At 46.2% G+C, this 26,456-nt stretch overlaps 1 protein-coding gene across 1 annotated transcript in view; it reads right to left on the reverse strand.

Moving 5' to 3' along the window:
• CHORDC1 (cysteine and histidine rich domain containing 1) overlaps positions 1-26,456 on the reverse strand; it is a 1,140,261-nt gene that overhangs the window by 270,234 nt on the left and 843,571 nt on the right. Inside the window, exon 9 of the mRNA XM_044072202.1 lies at positions 71-190. Within this exon, the coding sequence (XP_043928137.1) occupies positions 71-190 (120 nt within the window). The remainder of the gene's footprint in view (positions 1-70; positions 191-26,456) is intronic.

Here is a 26,456-nt window from a genome sequence, read left to right on the forward strand (position 1 = left end):
TGTGTCACACACATTCTTAGAAATCCGCCATCAGCAACACACTGTCACTTAAGAAAGCTAAAGTACGTACCACTGTGCTGTTTGCTTCCACAAACGATAGTTCTGGTATTGTATTTTTTGCGTAAACTGAAACGGTTACTTGACTTCCTGTTTGATGCCAGTCATGCCGACATGAGACAACTTTCTTTCCCTGCAACGAAGGTCAGAAAAACTTTTATCTAGCTTGTCAAAGTTTATATGTTACAATGTGTGAGGTACTCACAGTGAAATACAATTCTGTTAGGAACTTACCATAAATGACGAGTTTTCATGTCAACTGAGAGAAGGAGGTCGAGTCCTGACAGAACACAGCTAGGAGTAAAAATATTTACACACACGTCACACACAGTCACACACACACACACACACACACACACACACACACACACACACTCACACACACTCATACCACTCAACATACTCAACATACTCACTCACACACACACATATATATATATATATATATATATATATATATATATATATATATATATCTATATATCTATCTATATATATATATATATATATATCTATATATATATATATATATATATATATCTACATATATCTATATATATCTATATATGTATGTATATATATCCTGGCAAATCAAAAAGGGGTTGGGAGGGAGCGGCTATTGGAGCAGTGATCATTCAAATGGCTTCTGTTATAGGAAAGTTTGCTTACATCTGTACTATTTTCATTTTGATCACTGCTGTAGTAGCCTTAGCTCTATGGGTAGATTACCATTGCTTGCAATATTTGAGAGGTGGGAGGGTCCAGGTGCCCCTGGAGAATGGCCCTAGCAAAGCCTGATCTAGCCCCAGAGAAGGAATCAAGCTTGTGCTTTGGAAATGCATGCAAAGAGGACCAAGTTACTGCTTTTAGAATCCAACCTTTTCCAAAAACCCACAGATAAAGCCAAGGCACCGTTAGAGTGGGCCATGACCCTGCCCAGAATAGTTTCATTATGGTGAAAACAGCAAAAAGTAATCGCCTGAGACAACCATTTGGAACTAGTCTGTTTTGACACAGGTGGTCCTTTCTCTTTTACCTTCACAAGAAATTAACAACCTATTCAAAACCTGAATGACTGAGTTCTGAAAATACAGTACCCAAGTTGTCTGTAGACATCCAAGGTATGGGGTATGCTCTCTCAGCCAATTTATTTTTGGTTCAGGGAAGAAAACAAGGAGATGGATAGTTTGGCTTAAAGTAAACTTGGATACCACTTTGGGCATAAATGAAGGATTAGTTCTCAGAGAAACCATGTCTATATGAAACATGAGATAGGGCTGACACACCATAAGAGCTTGCAACATGAGACATGCTCCTTGAAGCAGTCACAGAAATCAGTAACCTCAAGCCAGCCAGATTAGATGATTCAAATGGAGCAAGTGCTAGCTTCTCTAACACAAAATTAAGACCCAAAGATGAGCCACCAATTGTCTTGGAGGTCTTTTATGCAAAATCCATTTTAAAAACATTTTGACATGACAGTGTACTGAAAGAGGAGGATACATGAACAGACATGAAGAAATAGCTGATAAATGAATCTTGATGAAGGAGTAAGGCCATATGATACTAACTCACACATACTGTACAACCAGACTCACACAAATACTGTACAGCCAGAGAACAACTAGTCCTGAATGGGTGCTGTTTATGTTGTTGACACCATTTGCTAATATATGATTTTGTAGTATCAGACTTTCTTGCCTCCACTCATACTTGTTGCACATCCTCAGTAAACAAGTGCCCAAAGGGAATTAAAACCATGTTGTTGAACGCAGTCATTTGAAGTTGACTGGGGTCAGGCTGTATCAAACATCCCTCTTCTTGTGTGAGTAGATCCATTTTGAGAAGAAGCTTGTAGTAATTACCACAGACCATTTCCCAAAGAAAGCAGAACCACTGCTGCCTGGGCCAGAAGGGAGTCACCATGATTAGGTGGGATTACTTCTAAATCTTCGGACATACCCATTTTATCAGTGGAAATGGTGGAAAAGCATATAGCAACATTCCTGTCCAAGGAAAGGAAAAGGAATCCATGCATGTTCTTGAAGCAGAATTTTGCCAGCTGATTGTTCAGAAAGGAGGCAAACAGATCTACTTGAGGAACTTTCCACAGATGGATCAAGTCTTGGAAGACCGCCTGATCTAGTTTCCATTCATGAGGGTCTGTCCTTGTCCTGCTCAGCTTGTCTGCGACACAGTTTTGCTCTGATGAAATGTAGGATGCCTGTACAACAAAACGGATGTGTGAAGCCTTGACCCAAACTAACATGTTTATTCAACAAAGAGGGTACTGACCCAGGGCCCCCTTGCTTGCTGATGTACCACATGACTGCAGCATTGTCTAACAACTTGAAGAGGTTTGGGGGACCAAAGATGATAAAATAGTTGAATGCCTTGATCAGGGCAAGCATCTCTTTTATATTTCTGTGCTGGCATCGGTCCTCGGTGTCCCAAACACCTTCCACATTTATCCCTCTTGATAACACTCAAGCAAAGTCCAAGATGTCCGTAGTTATTGATTGCCATGGAGCATGAGGGAGAAGGGTCGACCTAGATGTAGTGAAATTTCCTTTCTCCACCAAGCGATTTTTCTAATGACAAATCCTAGAACTGGGATTTGAAAAAATAATGGGTGGTGGTGCTGGGACCAAAGAGATTTCTGATACCATTGTAACTTTCTCGTATGGAGTCTTGTCAGGGGCATTAGGAGAATCACAGATGCCATAAGTTCCAAAATCCATAGGTATTCCCTCCCAGTAACCGAAGTCAGAGTGGAAAACCTTAGAAATAGATCTAGATGTACACTTATTTTGTTTCTCTGGGGGAAAAGTTCTCTGAACTGAGATATCTAGCAGACACCCAAGGAACACAGTCCTGTGTTAAAAATTCTAAAATAATTTTGAGAGTTCTCTAGGAATCCTAGCTTGTGTAAGGTAGTCTTACTCAAGTGAGAGATTCCTGACACTTTGAAAAAGACTCTGCAAAGATAAGCATGTTGTCCAGATATGGAAAAGTGTGGATATCTTTTAGTCTACAAAAGCTGTAACTGGAGCTGGACACTTTGGATACTCCTGAGTGTAGTGGACAATCCCAAAGTGCAGTTGTATCCCACCTACCATAACTGTAGATAGAGGGGCTGGAGGTTGGGAATATGTACTGCAACAATGATCTAATCGAACATCTGCAATTATGTTAAGTGGGGCAGAACTGTACTATGCTCTTCTTAGTCAATGTTGTGGTACTGATTCTTGGGAGGACTTGGTAGGTCATCTGTATGACCTAAAGAATTAAGATTTTGTAAGACGGCAGAAGTGAAAAATTCTCTAGCACTGGGGACACCGGCAAGGTTATAGTGTTTTGTAAAGGTGTGCACTAAGTTTCATGTGGATACCTCTAGGATGGCCTGGGTAGGAATGCCTTTGAGGAAAGCAATGGCAGTCGCTTTATGTCTAGTGGAGTAAACCCTTTCCATATTGAGAGTAACCAAACTTAATGCAGTCAGCTCTCCATTTACAGGTGATAAAGCCACTAGGAATTGCTTGGCTCTGTGTAGGCAGTGAAAAGTTCTTTACACATGTGGGCTTGTAGCTCAGAAACTATCCTTGCTGATGTAAATGCTATAAGGACGGTGGTCTTCCAGGTGAACATCTTTAGAGAGGCAGTGGCAGCAGGTTCAAAGGGAGAAGTTAGTTTTCCAACAAATAATTTATAGTTTTCCAACAAATAATTTAGACTCCATGTCAGAATGGGGTTCCTTCTAGGTGATCTCAATTGAACCATCCCTTTTAGAACAAGTTTCATATGTGGGTACAAGAAGATAGGTGGAGCACTGTGAAGGAAAGATGATAATGCAGGTGTCTATACCTTAATGCTGGAATAGGAAAGCCTGGTCTAAAGAGGTCTGAAAGGTACTGCAAGACTGAGCTGATGTTTGCTACAGCGGGGTTAGTGTTACTGCTGTGACACCAAGTGGAAAATAATTTCCATTTTGCTGGGTATGATTTCCTGGTATTGGGCTTTCTTGCTTCCCTTACAACAGAGAGCACATCCTTGGGACAGGATTTAGTCCTAGTTGTCAAAACCCAATCCTCCAGGCAGTTAACTTGAGGGTGGCTAGGCAGAAGTGGAAGACAGACCCCCCTTTACTTCGCTGAGATCTATGTCCTGTGGTAGAGTGCAAAATCTCCTCTCACTGAAAGAGTCAGAGGAGAAACAATCAGTATTGTCTTGGCCAGAATGGGGACACTACAATAAGGCTGGGTCTGTCTGCTATGACGTTTGTTAGTACCCAGGAAATCAGGGTCAAAGAGTGAATGCATACAGGAGACAGTTTGTCCATGTGAAGAAGAATGCATCTATTTTTCAAGCTTCTGTCTGCTGTGTTCTGCAACAGAAATTTTGTAGTTTGTTGTGGAGAGAAGCGAATAGTTCTACTGTGGGAACCCCCCCCCCCCCCCGTATAGTCAGATCCAAGAAGACCTGCCTTTTCTTCATGTGTTTGTTGGGGTCTAGAAAGTCCACACAGACAATCTACTAGGTTACTGTTCTGGCCAGGAATATCAGAGGCTACAAGGGGTCAAACCTATCTCTTGAGCCAGCACCCAAGTTTTTCTGGCAAGGTCGCACAGAAGTAAGACAAATTTTCCCCTTGTTTGTTTATGTACCACATAACTGTGATGCTGTCAGTCCTAATCTGCAGTGTCTCCTGGCTTAAGTCTTGCTGAAAGGTTTTTATGGCCAGGTAGACTGCTAGTAATTCCTTTTGATTTATATGCAACTTCCTCTGCTGCTTCTTCTTTCGGCTTTTTCCTGGTTAGGGGTCACCACGGCAGATCACCTGTCCGCTCATGATTGGCAGTGGGATTTTACGGTGCCGAGTTGCCAGCCCAGCGCCCAATCTTCACAGAAGGCACACACACACGCACTCATACCTAGGGCCAATTTAGAGTGTCCCATCCACCTACAGCATGTCTTTGGGACATGGGAGGAAACTGGAGCACCCGGAGGAAACCCACACGACCACAGGGAGGACATGCAGACTCGGTACAGAAGGCACCCCAGCCGAGGATCGAACCGGAAAACCTCTTGCTGTGAGGCGGCAATGCTAACTGCTGCACCACTGCGGTTGCCCTATGCAACTTCCTCTGCTGTGGGGACTAAATGCCCTGTATCTTCAGGGGACCTAAGTGGGCTCCCCAAGCTATATCAGAAATGTCCATGGTAATGGTCTTGTCCGCTTCTGTCAAAGTGCAATTTGCCACTGGGTTCATTTGTATGGTGGTGTTCTCCATAGAAGTTCCTTTTTCAGGCATGGCAGAAGGGACAATAAGGTTTCCAGGGGCTGGGAGTACTTTTCCTAATCATTTTTCAGAAACCATTGAAGTTTCCTACTATGCAACTTTGCAAATGGCATCAAGAGAATGCATGATGATAGGTACTCCATTATCTTCAGGAATTCTCTTGCAATGATGAATTGCTTTGGAAGCAGACAAGTCTGTTAGCCTGACATGAAAGCAATCTTATCATGGGAAGGAAGGCTTTCTGTTGAAGCAAGTTTATGAGTGCTCCCAGAAAGATGATCCTTACTTGAGGCAGAATTTTTCCCTCAAGATTTAAGGTGAGACCTACCTTCTGAAAACAGTCTACAGTGATCTGCAAGGCATCTAGGGTCTCTGAAATGGATCTTCTCTGAATGGGATAGTAATCCGAGTATGAGTAAGCATGAACCCCTAGGGTTCTGCAATGGGCTATCAGATGAGCTAGTCATTCTGTGAAAACTCTGGCAGCAGAAGACAGCCCAAGCAGTAAAGCACTGAACTGGAAGTGGGAGCCTGTTGCTATAAATCATAGGTACTTTCTGTGACTGTCTGGTAAGGAGACATGGAGGTAAGCATCCTTAAGGTCTATGGTGACCAGGACAAGAGGGAATAGCCTGGATGTAGTAGCTCCATAAGGATAGGTGGGAAGAGGATGTTGTTGTTTTGGTCGTTCTGGAATGCCACAAAGGGTGCTATTTCTCTGAAGTGAATACAGCACCCCTTGTCTATGATGTTGAGATTCCACAGGTCCCTGGTGATAGACATCTACTGCTAGAGGTTTGGAGGGGACAGGAAAGGGTAAGGGAGTGTGGGGCAGAAAGTACAGTTTTGTACCTACCATAAATGTAGATGTTCGAGTGTATACACTGCTGCAGTCATCACGCTTGGATTATCTGCTGTCAGGTGGTCCCTGCAGTTGGCCTGAGTTCCAAATTCTTGGTCCGGCGTCGGTTGCGGTCGCTTCTTTCCTGACGTCAGTGCGACAGGGGTATAAAGGAGGCAGCCGACGCCATTTTTCTCAGTTTTTCTTGCCCCAGATGTCAGGTGCCCCCAAATAGGAAGGCAATACATGATCCTAAATAAACATACATAAGTAGAAAACAATAGCTACAACTATAAGCAAATACACCATATAGAAATACATCATACAGATTGTATAGAAAGGGAGGTGTAGATAATACCCAGCTAAGAAGAGGGGATGGTGGGAGGGTAACCTGGACTGCAGCAGTGTATACACTCGAACATCTACATTTATGGTAGGTACAAAACTGTACTATGTTCATCGTGTTACACTGCTGCAGTCATCACACTTGGGTTGAATCCCAACGCTAAGGCTGGGCGGCTGGTACTAAATATGGTTTGGAGAAGCTAGGAGGCCCAAAGCCAGCTCTGGTTTTTGAGTATAAGTGGTAGTGCTTAGTGAAGGTGTGCACTGAACTCCAAGTTGCAGCCTCCAGAATATCCTTGGTTGGTACCCCTCTGAGGAAGGCTGCTGATGTGGCTGTAGCCCTGGTGGAATGGGGTCTAATGTTACCAGGTACAGGTTTCCCATGGTGTGTGTAGCAGAAGCGGATACAATGTCCTATCCATTTTGAAATGGTCAGTTTTGAAATAGCCTTTCCTTGTTGTCCTGCAGCATAGGATACAAACAGTTGGTCAGTTTTTCTGAAAGCCTTTGTTTTATCCAAGTAGAAACATAATTGCCTGTGAATGTCCAAAGAGTGTAGGAGCCTTTCCCCTTTATTCTGTGGGTTTGGATAAAAGGTGGGTAAATGAATGGTTTGGTTTAGAGCCACACTGGATACCACCTTTGGCATAAAGGTAGGGTTAGTTCGTAAAGAGACTATCTTGATGAAAAATGATGAAAGGTTCCACTGCCATTAGGGCCTGTAGCTCTGAAACTCTCCATGCTGAAGTTATTGCTAACAGCAGGGCAGTTTTCCATGATAAAAATTGTAATTCAGCTGAAAAAGCTGGTTCGAAGGGTGGTACAGTAAGTTTTTCCAAAACAAAATTGAGGTCCCAAGCTGGTGTTGGTGCTCTCTGGGGCGGTCTTATGTTCTTAGCCCCTCTGAGGTACTGTCTTAGCAATGGATGTGAAAATATAGGAGGATCCGTGTTGTAATGAGATGAAATAGCTGAAGCGTGGATCTTAATAGAAGAAAAGGAAAGGCCTTTGTCCAGCATCTCAGTTAAATATTGTAATATCCGAGGAATATTTGGGACAAGAGGATTTAGGCCTTTAGCTTGGTTCCAGGCGCAGAATCTTTTCCATTTGTCTGAGTATGTTTTCCTGGTGCTGGGTCTCCTGGCCTCCAAAATGACATCCATAACAGCTTTAGAAAGGTGTGCAGACTGTTTGTTTAAGTAATCCGCCATGCAGCCAGATTTAAAGTCTTGAGCTGGCTGTGTAGAATCCGATTGTTTTGCTGAGTCAGCAGGTGAGGTATTTGAGGTAAAATCCATGGTGGGCCTTGAGCCATGTTCCTTAATACTGGATACCAGTGTTGGCATGGCCAGTCTGGAGCAATGAGTATCATTTGTGGTCTCTCCAGTCTGGCTTTCAGGAGCACCTTTGCCAGAAGAGGCAGTGGAGGGAAGGTAAACACTTTTAATGTTTTCCAACTGAATGATACGGCGTCCACTTTCCACGCTAGTGTGTGGTATGTCCTTGTGCAAAATTTCTGTAGTTGGTAATTTTGGAGGGAGGCAAAAAGATCTATGTCTGGGCTCCCCCATTTTTGAGTTATCATTGTGAATACTTGTGGATTTAGTTTCCACTCGTGAGGGTCCATGATATTTCTGCTTAGATCGTCTGCCAATGTATTTTTCTTTCCTGGCAGGAATTGTGCTTGTAGTTGAAATTGGTAGGTCAGTGCTGTATTCCACAAGGTCATTGCTTGCCTGCATAGGGGGTAGGAATGTGTGCCCCCTTGTTTGTTTATGTACCACATCACTGTGGTGTTGTCCATCTTTATTAGAAGTTGTCCTGGTAGTAGGAGGTCCTTGAAAGCTGTTAGGGCATTTTGTACAGCTAGCATCTCTTTTTGATTGATGTGAAGATGCATTTGATCTGCAGTCCATTTGCCCTGAATACACTGTCCTGCCATGTGTGCTCCCCAGGCATAATCCGATGCATCTGTTGTTATTGTCTGCCTGGCTGTGGGCACGGTGAAAGGCTGACCCTTGTTCATAGGTTCATAGGTTTATACTAGGCAATCTGCCCTAAGGCATTTATAAGCCTAGCCCAAATTTTTGTGGCTTACGCCACCCCTTATATGAAAAAATACTGTGCCCATTAGTTTGTTGTGCCTCTGTCCAGCAGTGACACAGAGATGATTCCCGGGATAAACCTACGATCTCCCATCCACAGGTCAAGATTTCTCTTGAACAGAAACAGCGAGGTGCTCTGCCTCACATGGATCGGAATTTTATTCCACAGCATAGGGAGTCTCTAAGTGATAAATCTATCCCTCCAGCACGTCCTATTTATATCCGTGCTAAGGTTTAAGTCGCTTGCTCTAGTGGTTTTAGTGGATTTGGATTTTTTGAGGTGGAGCATGTCCATTAATTCCGGGTTGGACATGGCCTTGTATGTCAGGCACATGTCACCTCTGAGCAGACGGTATGCAACTGAATAGAGCTGGAGTTTCTTCAATCTGGCAGCATTTGACAGATTTTGGAGTCCCTTTATCCTTTTGGTGAGGAACTTTTGGGGTCTCTCCAATTGCTGCAGATGTCGGGTGAGATACATCCCGAATGGGGCATTGTACTCGATCATTGGTCTGATAAGTGAAGAGTACAGGGGAACAATGACCTCACTAGATCTGGATGTGAATGCCTTCATGATCAGGTGGGCAATGTAGAAGGTCTTTCTAACCACTTTAGCAACGTGAGTGTCAAAAGAAAGGCCACTGTCAACCTGGGTCCCCAGGTCCCTGATAACCTCTTCTGTGCTTAGTGGATTGCCACCTATATGGTAGCTTGGGGTTACCTTGTTTTTCGGGTATGACTATACATTTTTTGGCGTTTAACTTCAGGCCATGGCTCTGGCACCAGCTATCTGTTTCCGTAAGTCCCTTCTGAAGGATATCTGTGTCCGATGCACTTTCCACTATGGCGCCCAGTTTGCAGTCGTCTGCAAACTTTGTCAGCCAAAGTCCTCCCATGTTGGCCTGTACTTCTGAGAAGTAGATGCCGAACAATAGGGGACCAAGGACCGAGCCCTGTGGGACACCACTTGTGACCGGCTTGGAGTCTGACATAGTGCCAGCAACTCTAACCCTGTGGGTTCTGTCCTTAAGCCAGTTTGCAACCCATCTTGTGACATATGGGTTTACATTTAAGCTGGTAAGTTTTTCTACAATACCGAGTGGGGTATTGTGTCAAGGCCTTTGCAAGGTCAAGGTAGGCTGTATGGACTGCCTTTCCCTCATCAATGGCCTTGGTGACTGTTTCAAGAAGTCGACCAAGTTCAAAAGGCATGATCTGCCCTTGACGGCCAAACTGGGTCGGGTCCAATGTCTGCAAGTCCCTATATCTTTGTTTATGAGCTCCATTATGATCCTCTCCATAGCTTTGCAGACTAGACTTGTTAAGCTTATGGGGCGGTAATTACCAGGGTCCGTGAGGCACCGCCTTTGTGGAGTGGGACCACAGTTGCCGTATGCCACTCCTTGGGCACGTATCCTGTGGTAAGGCTGAGATTAAACAGCTGCCTTATGTGCGGGTTTAATTCCTCATTTAGCTCGTGTAGCACACAGCCGGGGACACCATCCGGTCCCATTGATGCTGTGTTTTAGCTTTAGAGAGAGCAGTTTTCACCTGCATTTGAGATGTCTGGGAGGCTACACTCTGCTGGGATAGTTATCTCTCCTTTAGGGGAGAGGGGTGAAGTTTGCACTGAACCTGTCTGCCAGTATGTTGGCAATGTCTGTGGGTTCAGTGATTTTGTATCATTTTGGACTAATTCTGAGCATATCTGGGAGTTTCCACCCAGGTTCCTAACATAGCTGAAAAGGCCTTATGATTGTCCTTTGAATCCATGGCAATTTTCTCTCAAAATTGGCCTTAGTTGATTTTATGAGTGCTCGTATTTTTTTACTAATAATGATCAGGGGTGACTTCCCTTTTATGGATTTTGTTCTATCATGTAATAGCTTTCTCCTCTTATTGTAAAGTTTGTTAATGGCTGGGGTCCACCAGACTGGACGTTTGCCCTTTGTGGAAAGAGTCTTGGTTTTATTTGGGATTGCCTGATCCATGCAGTCCTGGAGGTGTACATAGAAGGCATTTGTAAGGGCTTCCGCAGCTTGGGTTGTGGTTTCCACTGGTGACATGCCTCAGCCCACCATAGAAACTCCTGTTGAAGGCAGGGAATGAGTGGTATTATTGCTTCCAAGCTGTGGCTGTGCTGAGTTCATACGCTTTTCAGGTACCATTGTAATTTCCTCATATGCAATTTGGCATATGGAATTAGTAGTATGCAAGATGCCATGAACCCCAAGGCCTGCAGAATTTTTCTTGCAGGGAGTTGGGTTTTTGTTGCCATTATTTTGAAATATTGAGTCAGTTGTCCTTTCTTGTCTGGCGTGAGATAAGCCATCTGGGCCGTTGTATTTAAGCTGGCACCCAGGAATATTACCTCTTGTGAGGGCACTAGTTTTGACTTCTTTTCGTTTACTGTGTACCCTAGGCAACTTAGTAGGTTTTTTACAAATGCCAGATGTTTTAAAAGAATGTCCTTGCTTTCTGCTTGAATAAGGCAGTCATCCAGGTATGGATATATTTGAATTCCTCTTTGTCTGCAGTACGCAATTACTGGTGCCAGGCATTTTGTGAAGACCCTGGGTGCAGTAGATAAGACAAAGGGCAGTGCAAAGAATTGGTAATGAGTTGAACCTGCCATAAATCTGAGGTATCTCCTGCAATTTTGTCTGATAGGGACATGCAGGTATGCCTCCTTGAGGTCCAACGTTACTAGCCAAGCCTTCTTGCCCAGCATGGGAAGAAGTTGCTGTAGTGTCAACATTTTGAATTTGGGAACTTCCAGTAAGTGTTTAGAATTGAAAAGGTCCAGAATGGGTCTCCAGGCTTTGTCCTTTCAGGGGGCCAGAAAGAGTCTCGAGTAAAATCCTTGTCCTTGCTCCTGTATAGGAACCTCTTGAATGGCTCTCATGTCCATGAGTGCTGTAATTTGTCTTTGAGCCTCTGCCCATTGATTTGGTGGCAGATTTGGCATTCCTTTTATCCTTGGTAAAGTGTGAAAGTGGAACCTGTATCCTTGAGATACAATATTTAGAACCCATTTGTCTTTTGTGATGATGTGCCAATTGCCTGCAAAAAGCGCTAGTTTTCCTCCCAAGGGAGCTGCCAAGAGGGATTTGCTTGGCAGTCTGAGGGGTTAAGTCATTGTGATTTATTTATTTATTTATTTATCATTTATTGACCGGGAAAGTCCGACTAGGTTCCACAGAGCCTGTTTTCAGCGAAGGCCCGGGGAGAAATGCTCCAGATGCATGTCTTTGGAATGTGGGAGGAAACCGGAGTACCCAGAGGAAACCCACGCGAACACAGGGAGAACATGCAAACTCCACACAGAAGGCACCCCAGCCAAGAATCGAACAGGAGAACCTCTTGCTATGAGGCGACAACGTTAACCGCTGCACCACTGTGCCCCCCAAAGATTTGATTGTTTTCTGAAAGTTTGAGGCCTGTCTTCTCCTCCTCTCTGGGTTGTGGCAACCCATTGCCGAGGCTTGTAAGAGCCTTGTGGCTGACCTTTGCCCCTTGGGCGTCTGTATTTGCCCCTTTGAGGTCTGTCAGAAGTTGGAAAGGACCAATTTTTGGTTGGCCAATTTCTGCTAAAACGAGGGGGTTGTACCTGTAAAAAATCCTTGACCATCTGCATAGATTTTGCCTTATCCTCCATTTTCTTTAAAACCTCTTCTGCTTTCACACCAAATAACATCCTGCTGTAAAGGTGCATCCAATAACTTTGCTTTAACATGATCAGGTAAACTTGTTCTTTTAACCAAGCATGCCTACAAATGACAGACCCTGTTACTGCTGCTGTACAAGAAGCTTCCAAAGAATCAAATCCACATTGCAAAGTATGTTTTCCCACTTGTTCTGCTGCATGCAATAAATCCTGCATTTCCTTGTAGTCAGGCTGCTCTGAATGTGTGAGCAGTTTTTGTTTTAATTGAGACATCAAATATTGCTGATATTTCAGCATGTGAAACTGGCAATTTAAGGCCCTCATGGCTAGAGTAGCTGAGGTGTATACTTTCTTTCCCCATCTGTCTAGTGCTCTAGAATCCCTTTCAGAGGGTACAGGATTTTTAGCAATAGAGGCCTTAACCCCTCTGGGACCCTGGGAAATAGTTTCTGGGTCAGCAACAGGGCTTTTGTATAGGAATTTGTGAGAGTCAGGGACACTGTAGTATCTGTCTGGTTTGGCTGGGGCTGGAGGTAATGAGTCTGGATTAAGGCTAGATTCCGAATAAACATCATCCACAATGTCTAGTACTGGTGGAATAGCAAGAGGTCTGTGCTGTGGCAGTAAAAGGAACTCTCGGAGCCTTTTCTTAGAATCAGAGTAATCCTGGCCTTCCCAGTGGAAATGTTCCCTCATGGTATGCAAGGTTTCCCCAAAAAGAGTAGTCCTCTGGGGGAGATGCTGAAGGGATTGACTCTTCAGCATCGGAGTCTTCATATGGGGGAAAGGAGTATTTCTGTTCCTCAGAAGAATCTGAGGAAATGGAAACCTGGTCAGATGAAGCATAGTCTTCCTCCTGTCTAGGCCTTTTATCAGGAGGGGGATGGGAACCCCTGATCAGGGTAATTAAGTCTTCAGCCATTTTAAGCATCTGTTTCTTAGGCATGGGGCCTTGTACTGGAGAATGCTGTACTGGCTCCCTTACTTTTAAAGGAGTTTTCAACTTTGCATAGGATTTAATAGTAAGTGTAGTCGGTCTGAAGACACCTTCAGCAACTGAAGGCCTTTCAACTACACCGGATTCCCCTTCAGGAATGGAGTCGGTAAGGCCTAAAGGTAAAGGCTCCAGAGGCCCAGCAATCTCCGCTTGGGAGTCGGAGGCAGCCTGTGGTTCTAAATCAGTGGTCGTCAGGAGCTGCGTAGGCGCCTCACTGAAAACCAGAGAACCGGCGAAAGGCCTGGCAGAGACCTCGGAGCCTGGATTGGGTCTCGGCTGCCTGTTCTTATCTTTGCGCTTTTTATGCATCCCGGTCGTCGGTTACCAAAGTAATGTCAGGCGAAATCAAACCGACGTTTAATAGTACGTTTGTTAAACCTAGCACAAAACTGACAACCTGTGACGTCGTGGTCTGGGACTAGGCATGGAATACAATAAGAATGAAAATCCTTATGAGGTATTTGCTTCCCACAAGAAATGCAATTATTAACTTTTTCTGACATCGGTCTGAGGCAAGAAAAGTTTCCCCAACGGGGTACTTAGTTTTATTGAAGACTTCGGTCTGAAATTTGAATCGAAAATCTCAGGAGTAGGTAGACTGGCACTTGTGAACTGCTTCTGCTTCGGGCACCACGCGGCAAGAAAGATTGGCGAAAATAGCGTCGGCTGCCTCTTTTATACCCCTGTCGCACTGACGTCAGGGAAGAAGCGACCGCAACCGACGTCAGACCAAGACTTTGGAACTCGGGCCGACTGCGGGACCACCTGACGGCAGATAACCCAAGTGTGATGACTGCAGCAGTGTAACACAATGAACATCATAGTCACAGTTGCTTTCTGTGTTGGGTGGGTTCTTTGGAGCCTCCTACCCTTTGTGATTGTTCAGTTTGCCACTGTCTTTATCTAATTATAGGAAGGCCTCCGTTTTTCTTGAGTAGGTGGAAGTAGACAAAGTTATGAAGGGTAATTCCTACTGTACAGCGGGGTTGGAGACAGGTATATTTCTTTCACAGTTTTAAGCTAGCATTTTGTCTTGGAGAGATCTGATGTAATTTAACATATGGAATTGACAATTCAAAGCACTCACTGCCGGGGGGGACGGGCTTTTTTCCCCTGAAATCTGTCTAGCAATTTACTTTCCCTGTCAATAGGCAGGGGATGGCTTGTTTGCCCTTCAGGTATACCTTTTGTGGATTTAGTGCAGACAAAGTACAGTTTTGTACCTACCATAAATGTAGATGTCCGATAGGTATGCATCTGCAGTCATCACATATGGGTTGTCCTGCCTCAGGCAGCCCTTTGGTCGGACGGATTCCAAAGTCTGGGTCTGGCCTCGGCTGATGTCGCACTTTCCCCGACATCAGAGCGTCTGGGGTATAAAAGCATCAGCCGACGCCATCTTCCTCAGTTTTTCTTGCCCCAGATGCCAGGTGCCCTCTAGGAAGGCTAAATTTGGAGAAATGCAATAAATTCCAAACATTTGCAAAAAAAAAAAAAATATATATATATATATATATATATATATATATCTATATCTACAAACAAATACACCATAATAGATCCCCCAGCTAGCTAATAGAGGGGTAAGCACCCTGGGAATACCACAGAGGGGAAGGAGGGAGGGTAAACCTGACTGCAGATGCATACCTATCGGACATCTACATTTATGGTAGGTACAAAACGGTACTATGTCCTTTAAGGATGCATCTGCAGTCATCACATATGGGTAGAATACCATAGCCAATCTTGGGGTGGAGGAACTAAGTAAAGGATGGTGTAGTTAATATACCCTGCAGGACTGTCGTAGCAAAGCCTGCACTGGATCTGGAGTATAAAGGTAAATTGTAATGCTTGGCAAATGTATGCACGGAGCTCCATGTAGCAGCTTCTAAAATGTCCTTGGTAGCCACCCCTCTTAGGAAGTCTGTGGTGGTGGCTGTGGCTCTTGTGGAATGAGGTCTAATGTTTGCTGGCACAGTTTTTCCATGAAAGGAGTAACAAAAACGAATGCAATTTCCTATCCATTTTGAAAATGTCTGTTTTGAAATTGCTTTTCCTTGTGCCCCAGCAGCATATGCTACAAACAATTGGTCAGTCTTTCTGTAACTTTTAGTTCTGTCCAAGTAGTAGCGTAATTGTCTGTGTATGTCCAGAGTGTGCAGAAGTTTCTCCCCTTTATTTTGTGGTTTTGGGAAGAATGTAGGCAAATGAATTGCTTGGTTCAAGGATACCCTGGATACCACCTTTGGCATAAATGTAGGATTGGTCCTCAAAGAAACTCTGTCTTGATGAAAAATAAGAAATGGCTGCACTGCCATTAAAGCTTGTAACTCAGATACTCTTCTTGCTGAGGTTATGGCCAAAAGGAATGCAGTTTTCCAAGACAGAAACTGTAGATCCGCCGATGCTGCTGGTTCAAAGGGAGGAAGTGTTAGTTTTTCCAGCACAAAGTTAAGGTCCCAAGTAGGTAAGGGTGGTTTCCTTGGAGGATTGATGTTTTTGATTCCTCTTAGAAACTGTCTTAGGAGAGGATGTGAGAAGACAAGCGGATTAACATTGTATTCTGCTGAAATTGCTGAGGCATGTATCTTAATGGAAGAGTAAGACAGGCCATTGTGGAACAATTCTGCCAAGTATTCCAGTATATGTGCCATGTTCATCACTGTCACATCTAGGCCTTTTGTTGTGTTCCAAGTGAGAAATCTTTTCCATTTTGCTGAATATGCCTTCCTTGTGGAAGGCCGGCGAGCTTCCATAATAATGTCCTTCACTCTCTGGGATAAGTTATCCTGAGGAGGAGTCATGGTATTCTCCAGGCAGTTAGCTGCAAGGTTTTTAGGTTGGGATGCAGAGTCTTGAAATTGTTCTGCGTCAGTAGAAGTGGCCATGGGGGGAGAGGCCACGGTTTCGTCTGTGACATGCTCTTTAACAGTGGGTACCAGTGCTGCCTTGGCCAGTTTGGAGCTATCAGAATCACTCTGGGCTGCTCTGCCCTGATCTTCAGTAAAACCTTGTTCATCAATGGGAGCGGTGGGAAAGCATAGACTGTTAGAGCTTTCCAGCTGAAAGATAGAGCGTCCACTTTCCATGCTTGTGGGTGGTATGTCCTTGAGCAGAATGTCTTCAGTTGATGATTGTGGGGGGAAGCGAACAGATCTATTTCCGGCCTTCCCCATGATTGTGTTATAAGTAAGAAGATGTCTGGGTGCAGCATCCATTCGTGTGCATCCATGGTAGTTCTGCTTAAGCTGTCTGCCAGTATATTGTCTTTCCCTGGCACGAACTGGGACTGCAGTTGTATACTGAGTTTCAAGCAAAGTTCCCATAGATTCATTGCCAGTCTGCATAGAGGGTAGGAATGGGTGCCTCCTTGCTTGTTTATGTACCACATAACTGTGGTGTTGTCTGTCCTTATGAGCAGGTGGCCTTGATGAAGGAAAGGTTTGAAGGCCTTGATTGCGTGTATCACTGCCAGCATTTCCTTTTGATTTATGTGTATGCGCAGCTCTCTTTGAGACCATAGCCCTTGTATACATTTGTCCTCCATGTGTGCTCCCCAACCTCGGTCTGAAGCGTCCGTGGTGATGGTTTGATTGGCTCTTGGTTTGCTGAAGGGCAACCCTTTGTTCGACTGGCAGGCTTGAGCCCACCACAGAAATTCCTTTTGAAGGCATGGAATGAGTGGGATCAAGGTTTCTAAGCTGTGACTGTGCTGAGTCCATACACTCCTTAGGTACCATTGTAATTTTCTCATATGCAGCCTGGCTTGCGGAATCAGAAGAATGCAGGATGCCATGTAACCCAGGGCCTGCAGGATTTTCCTTGCAGTCAGCTGAGTTTGTCTTGTCAGATTCGTGAAGTAATCCGGTAGTTGTTTTTGTTTTTCTTCTGTGAGAAAGGCCATTTGGGTGGTTGTGTCTAGATCCGCACCCAGAAAGGTTATTCTTTGGGATGGAACAAGTCTTGATTTTTGGATGTTGACTGTATATCCCAAGGCCTGTAGTAGGTGGATGGCATAGTCCAAGTCCTTTAACAAGATTTTCTTGTTGTCCGCTTGTATAAGGCAGTCATCCAGATATGGGTAGATTTGAATCCCCTGAAGTCTGCAGTGTGCAATTACTGATGCCAGGCATTTCGTGAATACTCTGGGCGCAGTAGATAAGCCAAAGGGCAATGCTGAGAATTGATAATGCTCTGACTCTGCAAGAAATCTGAGGTGTCTTCTGCAACTTTGTCGAATAGGGACATGCAGGTATGCCTCCTTGAGGTCTAGAGTCACCAGCCAAGACTCCTTGCCCAGCATGGGAAGCACCTGGAATTGCAGATTTTGAACTCTGTCCGCAGTGAGGAAGGCTTTTAATCTCCTTGTGTCTAACCTGGCACCTATAAAATCTATGAACTGCGTGGGTGCTAGGTTGGATTTTTTTGTGTTTATTGTGATGCCCAGACGGGGAGCAAGCTGGAGAAAGGAGTCTCGCGCCAATAGTAGTAGATGCCTTGTTGGGGCGGTGAGAAGCCAGTCGTCCAGGTAGGGAAAGACCTGTACCCCCTGAAGCCTCAGGTGGGCCGCTACCACTGCTAATACTTTGGTGAACACTCTGGGGGCTGTGGTGAGACCAAAGGGAAGGACCCGCAATTGGTAGTGACTGGCTCCCAGCCGGAAGCGGAGAAACCTCCTGGAGCGCCTGTCCATTAGTATGTGGTAGTACGCATCCTTGAGGTCTATGGAGCACATCCAGTGATTTTCTCCCAGAAGGGGGAGAATAGACTGCAATGTGACCATTCGGAACTTCTCCTTGGGAACTGCCAGGTTCAAGAGTGAAAGGTCTAAAATTGGTCTTAGATCCCCCGTCTTTTTTGGCACTAAAAAGAACCTGGAGTAGAACCCTGATCCGATCTGGTCTGGGGGGACGGGCTGGATGGCTCTTTTCTTTAGCAGATGGCCAATCTCTGCCAAAGCGGCCTCCCACTGACCGGGTGGAATGTCGGGGAGGGACTTCAATTTTGGCAAATGAAGAAAGGGTATACGGTATCCTCTGGATATGATCTGGAGGACCCAGCGGTCTGATGCTATGGACTCCCATGCCGCTAGGTGCTCAACGTCCCCGACTGCCTCCAGAGTGGAGCAGCCGGGCAACCCCTCAGGGCTGCGCGGGCCGTTCAGAGAAGGGTTCTCTGGACCCGAAGTTCCTGGGAGCCCCTCTGCCCCTAGGGCGGCGTCCTCCCTGTCCTCCTCTGCCACGGAAGGACTGGTTGTCCGGAGCAGACTGAGATTGCTGCGACTTCCGGAACCACATCTTCTTCTGTCCCTTTTGGTTCCTAGAATAGGGCCTCTGGGGAGCAGAGAAGCGGATTCCGACGGCAGACAGCGTCTTCCTGTCCTTCTCGCTCTGGGTCAAAGTGTCGCGAACAGTTTGGCCAAAGAGGGCAGAACCATCGAAGGCGTTCAAATGACGCCTTGAAGGGCTCTGAGAAATCGCAATGACGGAGCCAGGCCTGACGTCTAGTAACTAGGCCTGCCCCTGCTGCTCTAGCGGCACCTTCCGTAGCATGGGACAGTAGCCGCATAGAGGTATTGGTGACGGACCTGAGAGTGGCCATGCGGGTGGAGTGCAGCACTTTGTCCTCCTCCAACATGGACTCTGGGGGGGATGCAGCGTATTCTTTAATAAGATCGCGCTGCATCCTAATCACGTGTGCCAGATAGTTCAGCGCCCTCACCGAGAAGGTCGCTGAACTAAACATCCGCTTCCCCAAGCGGTCCATCATCTGAGACTCCTTGCTCGGGGGATGGACTGAGGGACTCTCCTGAGCAAGTTCCCTCTTGGTGGCCGCCGCCATCAACATGGCATCTACCGGAGGCCCCTTACTCCAATGGGCACGGTCAGCCGGGGGACTGAGAATACGGTCGGGCCTTTTAGGGATTGGCTCCACGGTGTCCGGTTCCTTCCACGCCCAGGTGGTAATGAGGTCCACCAGGGGGTCGGCAGGAGGGGACACCCAAGAGGTAGACGGGCCCGCTTCAAATGCCTCCAAGAACACAGACTCGTCCGAGGAAGACTTGGGGCAGACCACCCCTTATGCGGAGCATTTCCATGATGTCTCCAAATGAGACATCCTCGGGTGACCGTGGGGAGCCTTCCCTTCCTCCAAATCCGTGTCTTCTGTGAGAGACTGGGAGTCAATGTGCCTCCTTTGCACGTATGTTTGCGGGGAACATCCTCCGGGGGCTGTCAGAGGACTCCTGCAAACAGTAACCTGTTCCAGGGAACAGCTTGGGGCAAAGGAGCGGGCTGTCCCAAGGGCGGATGGTGGAAGCCTGACCCAGTGCAGAGGGAGCGGGCGGGCGAAGCAAGTGCCGGGGGTCCGGAGACCTTCAACAGGGCCCTCTCCACTACATCAAAAGCCGAAGGGGAGCCGACCTCGACCAAAGGATCCGACAATCGGCTCCCCTCGGATCCGAGTGGATCGAGCGCGCGGCGCCGGATCCGAAGGGGCAGTGCGCTCCGACACAGACAGCGCCGATGGAGCACTGATCCCCCCGGATCCGAAGCTCGGATCCAGGCTCCGAAAGGTCAGATCCGAAGCACTCGAGGGCAGGGTCGGATCCGAAGTACCAAGTACTATCGGAGCCGACCCACCCCCGGCTCCGAAGCTGCTCGGCTCCAACTGCTCCGAACCCGGGTAGCGGGTCGGAGAAGGAGCAATTGGCTTGAAAAAGGGGTGAGCTCCCCAGAGGGGAGGCAAGAGCACTCCCATCTGCATCTGGGCCTGGATGAACCTTCTCATCATCCGGTCCAGATCAGCGTCTGACAGGCTATAAGTTGATCTCGACGAGGCTACCGAGGTTGGCCTTGAGTGCCTCCTCGATAGCCTCGACGGAGATCGGGTCTCCTCCTCCACAGGTCCCGGTGAAAAACACACAGGAGACCGGAGCCGAGGAGGGAGAGCCAGCAGACAAGGAGGCCAGAGGAGAAGCCAGCTTGGCTGGCGGGGCGAAACAGAGGTCTCGGCCCCGCTTATGGTGCTTCTCCCTCCGGTCCTTCTTTCTAGCTTCCCTCTCCTCCGAACCACTACAGGGAGGTTGAGTCCCAGGAGGAGGAGGGGGAGCCGCTGAGGAGACAACCGTGGAACAGTTACCCCGAAGGAGCGGAGGCGGGCGAGTCCGGTGTCAAAAGACCCGCCAAGACAAGCTTGGACCTCCGCTCCTTCAATGCCCTGGGGTTGAACCCTGCACAAATGGAACATCCAGAAGTGAGGTGTTCAACCCCAAGGTATCTAACACCGAGTGTGGCCATCAGCGGGAAAGCTTATGGCCACACTGAGCACTTGGAGAACACAGCTTTGGGTTGTTCAGACATCCCAAAACCAAAAAAGTTACTTAAACTAAAATAAAGCAAAGTAACTAAACCACACACAGGCCCCAAACACACACTACGCTACCAGCGAGGGGAGGGATAAGAAAATTAAATTTTTAAACACTAAAAGTATAATTAAGTAATAGGGAAACCTAAACTTCCACACAACTTTCACACAAAAAATCAAAATTTAGCACTTAAAATACTGAAAAACTGCACTTAGCTGAAGAGCTTAGTAACACAAATCTGGTCACCAGCGCGGCAAACGAGATCTGGGGTCATGAGGGGAGAGCAGGGCATTATGGGTGAGGGGAGGAGCTGAGAGCTTGGATCCATAGCTGGTAAACCATGCCGGTTCGGATCCGATATCGGATCCATAACCCACAGGTTGCAGACAAATGAATCTCCTACTTCAGATCCCTTTGTTCGACTGGCAGGCTTGAGCCCACCACAGAAATTCCTTTTGAAGGCATGGAATGAGTGGGATCAAGGTTTCTAAGCTGTGACTGTGCTGAGTCCATACACTCCTTAGGTACCATTGTAATTTTCTCATATGCAGCCTGGCTTGCGGAATCAGAAGAATGCAGGATGCCATGTAACCCAGGGCCTGCAGGATTTTCCTTGCAGTCAGCTGAGTTTGTCTTGTCAGATTCGTGAAGTAATCCGGTAGTTGTTTTTGTTTTTCTTCTGTGAGAAAGGCCATTTGGGTGGTTGTGTCTAGATCCGCACCCAGAAAGGTTATTCTTTGGGATGGAACAAGTCTTGATTTTGGATGTTGACTGTATATCCCAAGGCCTGTAGTAGGTGGATGGCATAGTCCAAGTCCTTTAACAAGATTTTCTTGTTGTCCGCTTGTATAAGGCAGTCATCCAGATATGGGTAGATTTGAATCCCTGAAGTCTGCAGTGTGCAATTACTGATGCCAGGCATTTCGTGAATACTCTGGGCGCAGTAGATAAGCCAAAGGGCAATGCTGAGAATTGATAATGCTCTGACTCTGCAAGAAATCTGAGGTGTCTTCTGCAACTTTGTCGAATAGGGACATGCAGGTATGCCTCCTTGAGGTCTAGAGTCACCAGCCAAGACTCCTTGCCCAGCATGGGAAGGAGTTGCTGTAGAGTCAGCATTTTGAATTTTGGCACAATGAGGTAAGTATTCAGTGCGGACAAGTCGAGAATAGGCCTCCATTGATTTTCTTTTATTGGAACAAGGAATAATCTGGAGTAAAATCCTTGGCCTTGTTCTGAAAGAGGTACCTTTTCTATGGCTTTCATTTGTATTAATTTGGTAATTTGCTTCAAAGCCTCTGCCCTCTGATTTGGTGGCAGGTCTGGCATTCCTTTTCTTTTTGGCAATGTGTGGAAATGGAACCTGTATCCTTTGTCTATTATTTGCAGTGTCCATGTGACCCTTGTAATGTAGTGCCAATTCTTTGAGAATAAAGAAAGCTTCCCGCCCAAAGGTGCTTCTAATTGAGCCCTGGTCGGCGGGGTCAAAATAAAGTCATTGAGTCTGTCCTGGTGTAGCAGTTGTGGTTCCTGCACTACCTCTCTGGTTGGGAGGCTGCCACTGACGGCCTCTGTAGGAGCCTCTAGCTTGCCCTCTACATCTGGCACGCCTATTCCTGCCTCTCTGAGATCTGTCTGAGTCCGGAAAGGACCAATTCTTAGTAGGCCAATTTCTGCTGAATCTCGGTGGTTGGACTTGCAGAAAGTCTTTGACTGTTTGCACAGATTTTGCCTTTTCTTCAAACTTCTTTAAGACCTCCTGAGCCGTGGAACCAAATACTTTTTGCTTTTCCATAGGAGCATCCAAAAGCTTAGCTTTAACATGGTCTGGTAAAGGTTGTTCCTTCAAGCCAGGCATGCCTACATATAACTGCGCCTGTCAAAGCTGACCTACATGAAGCTTCCAATGCATCATAACCACACTGCAAAAAATGGTTACTAACCTGCTGGGAGTTATGTACCAGATCCTGAAGGGATTTACGATCAAGGGGTTCAGAAGAGGACAGCTTCTTATGCAATTCATCTAACAAATACTCTTGGTACTGTATCATATGAAATTGACAATTTAATGCCCTCATGGAAAGAGTTGCAGAAGTATACACTTTCTTACCCCATCTCTAAAGCTCTAGACTCCCTTTCAGAGGGTAGAGGATTTTTAGCAGTTGCAGCTGCAACCCCTTTTGGGCCCTGGGAAATTGTTTCTGGGTCAGCAGAGTGGGCCTTGTACAGGTGTAGATGTGAATCCGGGACCCTGTTGTATCTATCAGGTTTGGCAGGAGCCGGAGGGAGAGAGTCAGGGGCTGTATTAGCATCAGAGTACACATCATCAATAACATTCAAAACAGGAGGTATAGCTAAAGGCCTATGCTGAGGTAAATGTAAAAAGGTCCTTAATCTCTTTCTAGAATCAGAGAATTCCTGACCCTGCCATTGAAAATGTTCTCTCAGAGTGCAGTGTCTCTCCAAAGGAAAACTCTTCAGGAGGGGAGGCCGAGGGAATAGATTCTTCAGCATCAGAATCCTCGTAGGCCGAATAAGCCTCCTCCTGGGGGTCTGACAGAGCAGAACCATCCGTGGACTCATCTGAGGAGTGGGGGTCACAGGGCTCAACCCTGGGCCTTTTGTCTGGAGGTGGTTGAGAGCCCCTGTCCGGATGAGGTTGAGAACCTCTAATTAAAGAGGTAAGATCCTCTGCTAGGCTAAGAATCTGTGAGCCAGTAGAAGGTCTCTGAGAGGAAACCTTGGGAGGCAAAGCTTTAGTAAGTTTAGCAGCTTTAGCCCTAGAAAAAGCCTTAATGGACATGGATGCAGGGGGTCTGGCTGCATCACGTGCAGGAGTAGACTTATCTAAAGGAATGGTGTCAGACGTTTCCTGGACACCGGTTTCAGTAGGTAATTCAATAACCGGGGCCGAGGTAGTCGGTTGTGTGGTTTCGGTAATAGGAAGTACCAAGGACTCGGTTTCAGACGAAACCGAGACACTCGCGGTAGGCCTGACCGTGGTTTCAGCCGAAACCGCGGCCCGCGTGTGTCGGTCCTTGTCCTTCCGTTTTTTAACTAAATGCGGAGTTGGAGTCTCCGACGGCATCTTGTAAGCAAAACTAGCCCCAAAGAATTCCTCTGCAAACTCCGACCGACGTCTAAGAGTCGTGGTCTGGGCCTAGGCAAGGGAGGCAGTAACAGTGGAAATCCTTATGAGGTATTTTGTTTCCCACAAGCTAAACAATTATTAACTTTATCTGACATCAGCTGTGGCAAGAAAGAGTCCCCAACGGGGTACTTAGCTTTTTCGAACTCTTCGGTAGCTGAATCACAGGAGCTGGCCGACCGGCACTTGCGAACAGCTTCTGCTTCGGGCACCACGTGGCAAGAAAGACTGAGGAAGATGGCGTCGGCTGATGCTTTTATACCCCAGACGCTCTGACGTCGGGGAAAGTGCGACATCAGCCGAGGCCAGACCCAGACTTTGGAATCCGGCCGACCGAAGGGCTGCCTGAGGCAGGACAACCCATATGTGATGACTGCAGATGCATCCTTGAAGGACATCAGAAGGATCAGCCTTTGGGTATCTGTAGAGGTGCTTGTAAGATTTAAGCACTCTGTAACACCTGTCAGGTTTCCTGTGAGCAGGGGGTAGGCAGTCAATATGTAGAGCTATGTCTTCAAAGACATCATTCAATACAATGTGTATTTGAGGAATAGCCAGTGGACTGGATGAAGTTAGACTCAAGAATTCCCTGTAGTGGGTCTGGGTATGAGGCAACCACATACTTTCCCTCAGGGATACCCTACATACAATGAATGAATCTTTCAGTTGGGAAAAGTTTGGGGGGGGGGGTGAAGTAGTGTGCATCACCTGAGTCTGGGTACATCTGAGGTAGTAAGAAGCCAAATTAAGACAACGCCTCCTTATTATCTGAGCTAGAGGAATCTTCCTCTTCCTAACAAGCTACTTCTCTACTCCTTTTAGATGGTAGGTCTTGGAGATGGAAGAATGAGAGGGCTCTCTGGATTTCATGAGGGCCATAAACTCCTGTGCAATTTTAAGAAGTTCTTGGGCTTTGGTCTGAGAGATGGACAGAGGTGGTGGTAAAGCAAAGGGAGTGATTCACTTTGGTCTGGTTTTAGATTTTACAGGAGTAACTGGAGATTGCGGTCATCTGACTGCAACTTCAGTTGTAGCTTCGGTTGTCAGGGAAGACAAGTATTCTCTTTCGATAGCCAGGGAGCAGATGCCAGAAGCTGAGGCCTGCAGAGCAACCTCAGACCTGACTAATGTACGAGTTGTGGTGAAATCTGTAGATAAGCCGGAAACCATGGCAGCCTCCCAATGGGTTGAGCTAGAGGGCTTGGGCCTAGGAGGTGCCAGACCAGGGGGCTGTAGAGTTGCCTCACCTAGGTCATCCGTTGACCTAAGACACAAAATTATAAAAAGTAGAGCTTTTTCAGTAACATCAGAGTCCTCTCTCTTTTTGTCTCTCTCTTTTTTTTTTTTTGAACGATGCTAGTGGATGCCAGGGTCTGCACAGGTCCCGTGGTAGCAGTGGATTGTGACACAACCAAGAAAACAGAAGAGTAGGACTTCATATCGGCAGCAAGTACCTCTGCATTAAGCTTGAAAGTTCTCACATGGAAATCTGCATAGTCAGGGCAGTCAGACACGTCGTGCTGAGGCCCCAGCAGAACTGGCAAAATGAATGAAAATCTTTATACAGGATTTGATTCCCAAACTTCAAGCAATTGTTGACTTTTCTGAACATTAAATTAGTACAAGACTCTCCGAACTGGGGTACTTATCTGACGGGAAGGAGGAGGAGTTTCTCTAGAAACACCAGATGATCAAAGGACTGCAGGTGTAGTGAACACACACGTCAGACTGCACAGCTAGAAAGAACTGAAGTTGGCACTGATGGACACCCTTCTTATATCCTTGACGTCCATCTCTGGACATCTGTCAGCGAGGGATGATGCAAAGACTGTGGAAATCGCGCAGGTCAGGGGTTTCCCATGGCAGGAAGACACAATCAGTACTGTAATATTGACTATGAAGAACATCTGATAATGTGAGCCAGACACAGAATACCAGAAGTAACGCCTGATGTCTGAATGAATAGGGATGTGATAAGAATCTTTTAAATCTCCTGTCAGGAAGAATGGGTAAACAGGTGGTGAAGTGACAGCATTTTGAACTTGGGTACTATCACAAAAAAGTTTTAAAAGTGAAAGATCCATGACACATCTCCAAGATTTTTCTTTTTTTGACACTAAAAACATCCTTGAATAAAAACCCTTCCCAAACCAAGAAGGAGAAACTGGCTCTAGCACTCCCTGAGACATGTGTTGAAAGACAGAGGAAAAGAAGAGCCTGATCTGAAGGATGAGGAATTACTCCTTTGAAAAAGAGGAATTTCCTCCTACTGTCTCTGTAGCTTGAAGAATGATTTTTAAATCTAGTTTTTTTGAAACCATATGTTAGCAAGAGAAAAGTGGACATTCAGACATTATGGAAGGAAAAAGGGACTGCCAAGGTGTGTGTGTGTGTGTGTGTGTGTGTGTGTGTGTGTGTGTGTGTGTATATGTGGGGGGGGGTACGAGGTCCCTTAAACAGTCATTCTGACTTGTTGGATTGTCCTTAGTTTTCGGGGGGGGGGGACTGAATTATTTGTGGAACCCCCACCCCTGCTGCTACTTAAGTATCTGTTTTACAGGATTCTGCTGAGACTGTTTATTTTGTTTCTTGCCAAAAATGGTGAAGGGTTACAGAATTCCTTAGAAAAT

This window comes from Protopterus annectens, chromosome 5.part0 (genome assembly GCF_019279795.1).
Source record: "Protopterus annectens isolate FY-2018-M chromosome 5.part0, PAN1.0, whole genome shotgun sequence".
NCBI lineage: Eukaryota > Metazoa > Chordata > Ceratodontiformes > Protopteridae > Protopterus > Protopterus annectens.